This window comes from Electrophorus electricus, chromosome 12 (genome assembly GCF_041902795.1).
Source record: "Electrophorus electricus isolate QZ-2024a chromosome 12, ASM4190279v1, whole genome shotgun sequence".
NCBI classification, from domain to species: Eukaryota; Metazoa; Chordata; class Actinopteri; order Gymnotiformes; family Gymnotidae; genus Electrophorus; species Electrophorus electricus.
The window spans coordinates 26,947,501-26,960,000 of NC_137508.1; the positions used below are offsets into that span (position 1 = coordinate 26,947,501).

The window sequence follows — 12,500 nt, forward strand, 5'->3', positions numbered from 1 at the left end:
GCAATAAAGCCATGGTGGGGGGGACTCAGGCTTTAATGTATTGGACAACCTGCTATAGTTCATAGGGTGCATTCACACAACGAGGCGCACGGCATCACACTGGAAAAGAGGAATCTCACTTTTTTGGAGGTGGGCGAAGCCAAACGAGTAAACGAGAGAGAGAGAGAGAGAGAGAGAGAGAGAGGAGAGAGAGAGGAGAGAGAGAGAGAGAGAGAGAGAGAGAGAGAGAGAGAGAGAGAGAGAGAGAGAGAGAGAGAGAGAGAGAGAGAGAGAGAGAGAGAGAGAGAGTACCCTGGGAAAACTTCAAAAAGAACAAGATTGTCAGGACATATTTAGAATCCAACTCAAGCCAAGGTGCTTTTTTCACGTTCAGACTACGGTAATCTTACGCTAATGTTTGTTTTGAGCATTGTGCAGCTCGAGGTATGCCAAAACTAGGTTACCCACCCACTGTGGGCCAGGGGTGGATGGCGTATGGCATTCTTTCATGTCGCTCAGAGAAGAAGTTACTCCGTACACACGTATATGCCGTCAGTCGCTGTGTGCATCACTCCGTACACAGGTCCATGCCGTCAGTCCGTGATTCAGAGAGTTTGAAAAGGAATCGTGTGACCGCCCCCAAACTGAGTACTTAGTTTATAAGATAACCAGTCATAACTGAAACTCAGTACGTAGGTTATAAGATAACCAGTCATAGCTGAAACTCAGTATGTAGGTTATAAGATAACCAAATGGCAGAAGTGAAACGCAGTACGTAGGTTACAGATAAACTGTAGTCATAGCTATAAATCCAGTATGTAGGTTATAAGATAACCAGTCATAGCTGAAACTCAGTACGTAGGTTATAAGATAACCAGTCATAGCTGAAACTCAATAGTTTATTAGTTTATTTAGTTTATTAAACGTCTTCTTACAGCTCATACTCAGTGTTTACAGTATTTATTGTAGAACAAAAAGGTTTCTGTTGTGTGGTATTTTTTTTAGGTACAGTAATGCGCAAGTCAATGAAAAATGTGTGTGTGTGTGTGTGTGTGTGTGTGTGTGTGTGTGTGTGTGTGTGTGTAGTAGCAATGTAATATTAGACATCCTCTTCTCCCTGTTCTTTCATTTGTGGGGAGGTCAGTGAATACAGCGGTTTCTCCTTCAGTTTTACTGAAATGTAATTACTCAACAGCGAGAACGAGGGAGAGAGAAAGAGAGAGAGAGAACAGGAAGGAGGGAGGGAGAGAACAAGAGGAATTTAAGAGAGGCTGAGGAAGATGATGGGACCCATCTAGCAGGTCGTCTTCCTCGCTGAGCGCTTGAGTCACTCCAGACGTGAGGTTTTCTCCACCTCCTGTCTGCCTTGGCCCCTACACGTACTCTCCGTGTTCTCTGGTTGCTTTCCTCCCTCCGTCTCTCGACTACCCCTGGTAATACTGCTCCACTTTCATCTTGAGATTCAAATAATCTGTGCAAAGATTCACAGCAGAAGAAGAAACTGCTTTTTGATGGTGGCATTTGTGGGATAAACAAAAGACCTCAACATCGGCTACGACGAAAGATTTATCTTCCCTGATCACATCATGCATAAATGCGTGACTTCCTGCACTTTCTCTTCCTTCCTCTCCCTCTCTCTCTCCTCCACTCTCTCTCTCTCTCCTTCCTCTCCCTCTCTCTCTCTCTCTCTCTCCTTCCTCTCCCTCTCTCTCCCTCTCTCTCCTCCTTCTCTCTCTCCTTCTTCCTCTCCCTCTCTCTCTCTCTCTCTCCCTCTCTCTTCTCTCTCCTCCTCTCCTCTCTCTCTCTCTCTCTCCTCTCCCTCTCTCCTCTCTCTCTCTCCTTCCTCCCTCCTCTCTCTCTCTCTCTCTCCCTCCCTCCCTCTCTCTCTCTCTCTCTCCTCCACTCTCTCTCTTCCTCTTTCTCTCTCTTTCTGTCTCCCTCTACTTTTTTGCTTTCTTTGGTCTTGTCCTGAAATCTTCACTTCACCCTTCCTTTCTTCATTTTTTTCTTCTCCTCTCTCTCTCTCTCCTCTCTCTTTCTTCTTTCTTCTTTTTCTTTTCCCTCTCTCTCTGCTTTTCATATCTTGGCCCACAGAGAATCACTCTTTATTAAGACATCACCACAGTCAGCCATTAACGCCTTGAGCGCCCACATCACAAGCTGGCAAAATGTAAACGTACAACCTCCCACCAAAAGAGAGAGAGAGAGGAGAGAGAGAGAGGGAGGAGAGAGAGAGAGAGAGGGAGAGAGAGAGAGAGAGAGAGAGAGAGAGAGAGGGAGGGAGAGAGAGAGGGAGAGAGAGAGAGAGAGAGAGGGAGAGAGAGAGGGAGGGAGAGAGAGAGAGAGGGAGAAATTCTAATAAAAGTGGAAATTGCCATGACTGATGTTTTTGGGCTGTTGTACATAGTATGAGAGATAGCAGGACTTTGATTTAAGGCTCTGGAGTGACAGAGGTCTAGCCCTAGCCTCCCCGTGATCTCTGCACCACACTCTGCGCCTCCCACGCCATGAGAGGCCACTAGGAGACCAGCATCGCCAAAGAGTTACAACTCTTAACAACAAAAACATTACAGCAAAAAAAGACAACAATAATTACAAAATAGGTGACAACAGTAGTGAAAAAATTATTTAAAATAAAAGTTTTGGCAAAATTGACAAAAATATATTTATATTCCACTGTGCAGGGCTAGGGGCCGTGTGCCCATCTACCAGAATGAACTAATCTCTCCAGTTCTGTGAGTGCTTCTCTCTCTTTCTGTCTCTCTTGCTTGCTGCCTCTCTCTCACGCATATCTTGCACCTCGTATCCATCCATTCATCTCTCTTCTTCTCTTACTAACGTGTCTAAGTTGCGTTCTGCTGTGTCTTCTCCTCCCTCCCCCTTCCTGCTGTGTCTCTGTCCTCCGATGTCTGTCTCTGCCGGCGGGGACAGTGTGCAGTGACTGGTATGGTGGGGTGCTGAGGACAAAACCAGATGGCACCCCCTATATAACAAGGACAAAAAGTGTGTGAGGTGTCAGAGGCCAAGCATCTCCCACACACGCATACGCACGCACGCGCACACACACACATACACGCGCGCGCACACACACACACACACACACACTTGAGCATAGAAAAAAATCCACTTCAGACTCCACCTTTGCACTGGCAGGTTAAAAGAGTAATCCGTCCTGTCAAGTCGGGTGTTACGTTTCCACATGACTTCCCTTCTGAAGTGCACTGATGTGTTGGCTACAAGAACACAATACAAGCCCCTTTCACACACACACACACACGCACACACACACGCACACACACACACACACACAGTGGAAAGACTAGAATTAGAAAAGAAAGGGTTTTGGACTAATGCAACATTTGCATGCACTTTCTCACACACAAGCACACACACACACACACACACACATTAGAAAGACTAGAGTTAGAAAGGAAATGGTTTTGGACTAATGCAACACGCGTATGCACATTCTCACACACAAGCGCGCGCACACACACACACACACACACACACACAAGCTCCCTCTTCACTCAGATTTGCTAGTTTATTACGGGCTTTTCAGAGAAGTAGTGGAGCGGGTGGTGGACGTCACGTTGTGTCAGTCTGCAGTATGTTGGAGAGAGAGAGCGAGAACGAGGATATGAGAGAGAGAGAGAGAGAAGCTCGCGGTAGCAGCTGTTCTTGTGGCTTGCTGAGGCTGATATGTTTACTTGTGCGTTGGTGGACTGACAGTTGTGGGTTTGTCTGCGAGGCTCTGTTAAACCCCACTTGTCTTGAGGCTGGCGTCAGCCCTTCCAGACCCTCCAGGCAAGACCTTTATGCCATTTCTGTGCCATTGTGAAACTCAGTTTGAAACCCTGATGCCACCAGCTATCTTAGGAAACACGCCCAGTTTATGGACTGCAGTCATTGTTCCTGGGTGTTTAGATGTTTATTAAATATCTGTTTATAATATGTGTGTTATTTATAGTTTTTGTGTGTGTGTATATATATTTACAAAATCTATAAAATGCATGCCCCCAGTGCTTTTATCTTCTGAATGGCCAAAAGTGTGTGTGTGAGAGAGCTTAGAGAGAGAGAGAGAGAGAGAGAGAGAGGGAGAGAGAGAGAGAGAGAGAGAGGGAGAGAGAGAGAGAGAGAGAGAGAGAGAGAGAGAGAGAGAGAGAGTGTGATACGGCGGCACCACAGAGACTTTGCCAGAATGGCGTTGGTGTATTATTTATGGACGTGGTGTCACAGCGCAACACGTGAGGCTGGTGGTCCTGTGTCTTCCGCCATTATGCATGTAAATACAGTTTCATTGACCACTGCCCCCCCCCGAGGGTCAGTGGCCATTTAGGGGTGGGGGGGGGGTTATTTGCTTGGCTGGCTGGAGCAACTCCTATACCTGCCCCACGCGTCTTAGCACTGGCAATTGGTGCAGAGCTCTAAATGGAGAAGCTGTCATTGAACCGCATCCATTTTTAATTAAAAATTTCATGACCAATAATACAACTGATCAAACAGACTTAATTCACTTATGGAGACAGAGGAAAATCAGATAATTATGGATTAAACTCTCTCTCTCTCACACACTCACACACACACACACACACACACACACACACACACACGTCAGGCCTTGTTTGTTTGTTTTCCCACACTTTTAGACTCTACTTAGCCAAATAATGGGGAAAATCAAAAGTTAAATTTTAAAATTGAAATGCAAATTTTTTTTACATTTGTCTTTATTTGTGTTTTTAATGTATTTTTATTATATTAAATCTTAGCTAATTTAAAAGCATTCAACATTTTGTATTGTGATGCTTAGTTCTGTCTTTTTTATATTATATTATTTTTTTGTATTATTCTCTGACTTTTTACTAAAACCGGAAATGAAACAAAACATTTCAAATGAATTGGCAATAAATGTTTTTGTATAAAATTAATCAAAATGTTGATTAAATCTGGATAATTTTTAAAATTAATATTTACTTTGTAAAAAATAATGTGAAAATAGAAATTGCAGTGTACAGGCTGGAAAAAAATGTAAGATAATATGTTGATGTTTAAATGTAAACCTTTCCAATACAGCAACTGCGTTTGCATAATAATCAATTAATTAATAATAAAAACATATAATAATAATAATAATAATAATACTATATTAAGATATTTAGGAACTAAGATATTATTAGTCAAAACTAATTTTACCATGTTATTACATTTCCAGATAATCTGCAAAAGAATTTCTACCCCTCACTTCAACGTAGGGAACTTTGATGATTTTGTGTGTGTGTTAATCTTATTAGCCCTAGTACTCTCCTCCATCCGTGTCTCACAGCAGATCAAAGGTGTGCCCCGCCTACCCTTGGCAACAGCCAATGAGAGCGTTCATCTGTGAAGGAACTACATCACTGGAATCCAGTCATTTGCCGTTCTCTCGTGTTGAGCTCACCCAGCCGATATAAATCCGTTTTCTCCCCTCTGACGTTTCCCGGAACGGACAAGAGGAAGCTCTTCCTCTTTTCCTCCTCTTCCTTCCTTCCTTCCACTGATAAACGCGACAGCCATGACCTCTTCCTCTCGGAAGAAAAGGTGCGTAGGATGAGGCACCGAGGAAGAGAGGGAGGATGGAAGATGGGAACAAAAGAACAAAACACAACTTTTTTTGGTACGCGAGTGGCGGAGCTCATGAAGTGTGTGTGAGTTCCAAAACAAGGCCAGATATTAAAGCACCTCAGTTATGGGACGCGCAGAATTAGAGTGTTTTGGACTAATAAACATGGGAACAGCACCCGCGGGGCTTTGCTGTCATTTATTTCTCCTGTCTCCCGTTAGAAGTTCTCTCTCTCTCTCTCTCTCTCTCTTTTCCTCTGTCATTTCCCAGGATGTCTTAGGTGGATTTTATTAATTCTTGCTGGCAGTTTAATGAAAGTTTGTTGGCTATTCTCGCTCTCTCTCTCTCTCTCTCCTGTGCCTGATGTTGTGATGTATTGTTTCTTGTCGGGCCCCTAATGGTTGTGTTCGGGTTATCGGTAACACCTGACATATCAGAGTGCACACCCACGCCCTCCAACGGCCCCGTAGCATGGATGCTGACTAGAGGGTGACACCGGTGCAGCGTGGGAGGGTTCATTGTTGCCGTTGGTCAGGCCCCTAAAGACCAGCTCATCATACAAAATTGTTCCCCTGCACAATTAAAACCTCACAACTACACAGACAGTCTGGTCAGAACTTTCTCACACACACACACACAAACACACACACACCTACATATGCAAATGTGAAGTAATAAGCACAGAAACATTCCCTTGTGTCTTTTGGGTTTGTTTTTTTACATAAACGCTACACTAACGGAGACTAATATCACATCCCCAGCAGAGGCTTGTCTGTTCCGCTACAGAAGAGCATGAATATCAATGACTGGGAGCAAATTAAAATGCAGAATTACCAAACAGCTGTAAAGCAGACAGTCCAAACCATCTTAAACCAGTACACCCTGCTAAAACCAGTGCACCCTGACTAAACCAGTACACCCTGACTATAAACCAGTACACTCTGACTAAACCAGTGCACCCAGACTAAACCAGTACACCCTGCTAAAACCAGTACATGCAGCTAAAACCAGTACACCTTGAACCGTGCAGTGAGCCCTGATAAAATAATATACTGACTCAAACTCTCTGTCCCTCTCGCACAAACACACACACACACACACACACACACACACACACACACACACACACACACACAGTCTGAAAGATAACAGCAAATCATGCATGCTGCTAGTCTGTAAGGTAGGGGATTTGTGAGTCCTGGGAAGATTAAGTGTACAGCTTAGTGCTATCTGACCTCTGTTTTATGCTTCTCTCTCTCTCTCTCTCTCTCTCTCTCTCTCTCTCTCTCTCTGTCTCTCTCTCTCTGTCTCTCTCTCTCTCTCTCTCTCTCTCTCTCTCTCTCTCTCTCTCTGTCTCTCTCTCTCTGTCTCTGTCTTCAGGTAAACGACACTAAACGGACCGTTGGGCGGCGCCAGCATACAGTGAGCGCGTGAGCTCCACTGTGCTGTTGTGCTTGCGTGCGCTTGCGTGCGCGCGTGTCGCGTTCCGTTGTGCCGCGGGGGGCGTCATGCGTGCAGGATGGATGTGAAGGAACGCAGGCCTCACCACTGAGACCAAGAGCCACTGGAAGTGAACCGTCACTGGCACACCACCTGGGGACAGCGGAGACCCGCCGCTGTCCACACGCAGAAGTCCTACAGCTCCAGCGAGACGCTCAAGGCCTTCGATCAGGACTGCTCACGCCTGCTGTACGGGAGCCGTGTCAAAGACATGGTCCACAGGGAGACGGAGGACTACGGCCGCCAAGGTGGGTGTGTCCCCCGGCCGCCGTCCCACGCACCATTGTGTCACACACACGCGTGTGAACCTGTGGGCTTGGGACAGAGCATCTGTTTTACGTGTTCGGCGCTGTAAAGACTAATTATGAAATGCAAACCACCCACACACACTAGACTATTTACAGAGACTACACAGATTAAAGAATAAGCTAGAAATCATTTTTAACATATTTTTAATGTGTTTCTTTAAGTGTACAGAGACAGGAGGCGGTGTTCACATACATACACATTTAACCACCAATAAGACGTGTTTTTGCCTTTGGATACAGGCTCCTAAGTGTGACATTTTGGTACACGTGATACAACCGCCTGAAGAGTGAAAGAGTGAGAGTGTAGAGTGAAAGAGTGAGACAGCAGCACGTGTGCAGCGGTGAACGGGGACCTACGCGCAGATCTGAGATCTGGGTCTGGCAGGACCGTGGCTGGATGGCAGGGTTATTATGGGTTAATGAAACCCTGTCCTCCACAGCGCACCACTGACCCTAAGCGTTTAATTAATTTAGTCCTCCTTTAGCGTTTTCAAGGTTTGGGGGCGTCTCGTACGAGGAGCGTCCGCGAGACATGTTAAAAGACATCTGACCTGCATGACGCGCACGCTGCAGGAAAAAAACCAAAACGCCGCTATTAAATCTCACGAATGGTTTTGTACGCTGTCGACTCTCGGCAAAAGCAGCAGGATATGTGAATTCTGAACAAAAATTAATACACTCCAAAAACTGCATTGCCTGTGTGGACGTTTCCAAAACCTGTAATAAAGTAAGTTGAACTTAAGAGACTGTTAGGGGAGATCACAGTGACGGGGCTTTGGAGTGTAACACAGCTGACGTCTGCGTTAGGCAAAACTGCGCCAAAACTGAAGTGAAATAAGGGGGGAAATATTTTAAAAGAGACTCTCGGCATTGTTGACCTAATGGGGACGTCCCACGGAGATAAACGCTGACTCTTAGCCTGCACAAAGCCGCGTGCGTCGGGATTTTGTGTTCAGGACCACGGCTTCGCACACCGGCGGGACCTCATGGGCCCTGTCAGGACCACCTTATCGCCCCGGGGCTTGAACCATCCCACCTAGTGTCCTGAAAGGAGCGTCAGCGGGGTTGGGTTTTTGTGGTGGATTTGCTGACGCGGTCGAGGTGCTCGGAGAGAGATAGCTGGCTCTAAATTATTAACTGTGTCCCCATAATTTAGTCATTTTTCTTTCGAGAGAGGTGTGGGGCGGGGCCTAGCCGTGAGAGAGGTGCGAGGCGGGGCCTAGCCGTGAGAGAGGTGCGGGGCGGGGCCTAGCCGTGAGAGAGGTGCGAGGCGGGGCCTAGCCGTGAGAGAGGTGCGAGGCAGGGCCTACCCGTGAGAGAGGTGCGGGGCGGGGCCTAGCCGTGAGAGAGGTGTGGGGCGGGGCCTAGCCGTGAGAGAGGTGCGGGGTGGGGCCTAGCCGTGAGAGAGGTGTGAGGCGGGGCCTAGCCGTGAGAGAGGTGCGGGGCGGGGCCTAAGCGTGAGAGAGGTGCGGGGCGGGGCCTAAGCGTGAGAGAGGTGTGGGGCGGGGCCTAAGCATGAGGGAGGTTCCTTAAGAGAGGCTCTGACTCCGTCCCAGTGTTGTTAGTGTGTCAGTGGTGATGAAACTGATTCCCAAACGTGTCCTGTGTCTGTGTGTGTGTGTACTTAACCCAGCTCTTATCAGTCACCACGGCGACAGTGTTCCCTGTCTGCGGACGGTGTTTATTTTAGAAAGCAGCAGTAATGACACTGGGATAGTATGAGAGTGGTGGCGCGTGAGGTTTATCTAAGACCATGTCTTCAGGGTGACAGACAGAGAGAGAGAGAAACAGTGAAAGATAAGAGGGAATCCCTTTTTGTAGAGCTTACGGACGACGTCCTAAGTTGCTGAGCGTTTTTGCTTTGTCCTTCACATCTCTCAGTAGAGCTACACGCTCTCCAATTTGTTCCGTGGCGTTTGGCTGCTGCGTTCACAGGGTGGTGACCACACTAACACACAGAGAGAGAGAGAGAGAGAGAGAGAGAGAGAGAGAGAGAGCGGGCTAGACAGGCATCAGGAGATAGTTAATTAGTGAGTGAACGACAACGCCTGCTAACCATTACATCCGTCTGAGAATGATGTACCATCACTAGTAATGCATGTTCTCTAGCTCCAGAAGAAAGTTCCAGAAAGGCCATTACCACTGCATTGATTGCTTTCAGAGTCAAATTAACAGTTCATAAATATTTCAGAGAAAGCCCATAATTGCTTAATTATCTTATCATGTACAATTTCATTTGCACTAATTGGTGTTCATTTGGAATTTATATGATTTTAATTGAACTTCTTTGAAACTCCAATTATTTCTCTACTTAATGACCCGTATGCCGTGTAGTTAATAGATCAGTGGGGTTTTTTTCTTTTGTTACAGCATTTCAGCCTTTCGAATGCTCAGGTCTTAAAAACACTCGAACACCAAGATCTGCTACTCAGCTGAGGGACAGTTAGAAATGTAACATTTAACATTGCAAATTTTACTTTTACACTTCACTTTTTTTAGCTCAAAATTTGTAATGTTTATTCATTATAATATATTGCTCTATGTTGCATTTTACAAATTAAAGTTGGAAGAATTATTGATTTTTTTTATTTTTTATTTCAGGGACTGGTAATGCAGTGTGTCATCTGTATGCATCATTTGCGGTTTCTGCGATTGTTTTTTTTAAAAGGTTTTTATTCCATTAAATATTCTTCTAATGCCGTGCGAATTCAGCCCTAACCGCTGAACTGAAATAAATTGTTCATTACTTCAAACCCTCTCAAAAATCATTTTCTTTTGCCCTGCAATTTGCTGGGAAAAGTTGACAGTGGCATTGTACCAGGTCTTTGTGGCGTAATAAGTGAGATTTGGGGGTGAGTACTGCTCTCCCTAGACACATAACCCCGCCCCCATGGGGTGGGACCATGGCTAGGGCAGAAATCATTAGACCCAGATTAAAGCGGCCAAGATGACTTATAAATCTCTGTGTCGGGTCTAACTGGAATGTTTTTTCTGAATGTTTCACATGAATTGAACTTTGCTTCATAAGTGATTCAGAAATGAATTGTGATTTTTTTCTAGCAGGTTTTAATGATCACCAGCGAGTGCTGTAATTGTATCTTATTTTACAGTAGATGTGTTACACAGGGCTTTGCGTTTGTGTTACAGAATGAAGGTATGAGTGTGCAGGACACAGACCACTGGGATCTGGGCAGCGTGTATCACATGTCTTATTTATCTTGAAAAGAAAAGTTCCATGTGCTCCAGGGTACAGATTATAGATTATACAAAAAAGGAACAGGAAGAAAAGATGTTCTTAAGAAAATATTATACGGAAAAAAATATTAGTCATTGTAAAATATATATATATATATATATATATAATATAGAAACATGACACTTTTTTGGACTGAGATCCTTCATCAGTTATATCCGTATAACAATGAAAAATTGTATTTGTCATTGAGTAATATAAATTGTAAAAACTAACTTTAGAAATTGCACCACGTGTTAAAATTAATATTAACACTGTAGATTTGCTAAATAAATAAACAAATACATACCTTTTAAAAAATGATAAAATAATAATAATAATCATCATCATTATTGTTATTATTGTTGTTATTATTATTATTATTATTATTGTAGCTGTCATCGCTATTGTTATTGTTTTTCTGTGATTGTGTGAAGTGATGAGTGGACTGCACCCGCGCATGTTGAGCTGGGACAAGCAGCAGTAGCTGGTGGGTTGTGCTGTTGTTGTGGTGCTCAGTTTCCTCTGTCACGGCCTGGCTGCATTTATGAAGTCATCAAACCAGATGAGACAAACTTTAGCCACTAGTCTCCCTGCCAAGCCGCCGGTGTGGTTAAGCCGTCTTCTCTCCATCTGTGCTACGTTATCCCTCAGTGTGTGTGTGTGTGTGTGTGTGAAACTGCACTCAGTCTTTTAGCTCTGTAATTTTGAAGCAATTAAAAATGATTAGAATTTAATTGTGAAATTGCCCGATGATGAAGACAGTGGTTAGAAAGGGGAGTTTTTCTTTCCCTTGCTTCCCCAAATGTGAGTGATTAAAGACGCCGGGTCATGTGACGTTTCGATTAGTGCAGAGTAGTTGTGCGAGTTCCGTCGACAGGCTGTCAGCACGCGGCGCGGACGTAAATAAATTCTTCGAAACAGCACGCCGCATGTTGTCTGTATGAATAAGGCTTCAAATCTAGAGGTGCATGATATGAATATAAATAATACTCAGAATCAAGAGCTGTTTTGGGTTTAATGGCAAACACTGAACTGTCCCAGAGACTGGAGGTTATTACTCTAACCCTTCTAAAAGGTTAAAGGTTAAGGAGTTTCTGCTTGGAAACGTCCATCAGAAAATCAAGAGACCCAAAAGAAAATATCATTATAATAATATAATTTGTTTATTTAACAAATTGTTCAAGTGAACTTCACAGGCAGTTATAATTGTCAAGGAATACACCCAATGTCAATTAATTAATAACAACTCTAGTGTGTGTGAGTGTGTGAGTGTGTGTGTGTGTGTGTGTGTGTGTGTGTGTGTGTGTGTGAGTGTGTGTGTGTGTGTGTGTGAGTGTGAGTGTGTGTGTGTGGTTCCAAGGTTGGTCTCAGATCCTAATCTCTCTGGGCTGGTGCCTTCAGGATCAGAACGCTACGCTGACACTTATTTGAGCAACTGATGAGACACGATGGTCTCTTTGTTTTATACATTTGTTTTATATAATGTGTGTGTGTGTGTGTGTGTGTGTGTGACACTAATGGGATAGTGTTTACAGATTCTGTTTTTTCTGTCTGGATTTTGGGTCAGTTGATACAATCCCTATTGAGAGAGAGCGACACACGGGGCGACGCTGAGGCACAAAGAGAGACAGAAGAGAAAAAAGCTTCTATGCTATTGGTTTACGACTTGATTTTTCTGCTGTTCTCCTAAGCAGGGCAGCGGTTCATGATACTTTACCTGTCAGCTCGGCTTTGACCAGCAGTCTTCACCCATCCTGTTCAGCCCCCTTAACCAGACCGCAGTGCAGCTGACCTCACCTGACCCTGCCTTCACCAGACCCAGCAGGGAGGGGTGCACGGCCAGAACCACACGCACGCGCAGAGACGCACGCACAGAGAC

The 12,500-nt window shown here is 44.8% G+C and overlaps 1 protein-coding gene and 1 long non-coding RNA gene across 3 annotated transcripts in view; both read left to right on the plus strand.

The window, feature by feature from the left end:
* LOC145660253 (uncharacterized) overlaps window positions 1-7,114 on the plus strand; it is a 276,813-nt gene extending 269,699 nt beyond the window's left edge. For both annotated transcript variants that reach the window (XR_014126495.1, XR_014126496.1), the window contains one exon: window positions 6,959-7,114. This is a non-coding gene — a long non-coding RNA (uncharacterized LOC145660253). The remainder of the gene's footprint in view (window positions 1-6,958) is intronic.
* An 88-nt stretch (window positions 7,115-7,202) lies between these two features.
* The window catches only part of tenm3 (teneurin transmembrane protein 3), a 201,620-nt gene continuing 196,322 nt past the window's right edge, over window positions 7,203-12,500 (plus strand). Inside the window, exon 1 of the mRNA XM_081724816.1 lies at window positions 7,203-7,326. Coding sequence (XP_081580942.1) covers window positions 7,290-7,326 — 37 coding nt within the window. The 5' untranslated portion in view covers window positions 7,203-7,289. The remainder of the gene's footprint in view (window positions 7,327-12,500) is intronic.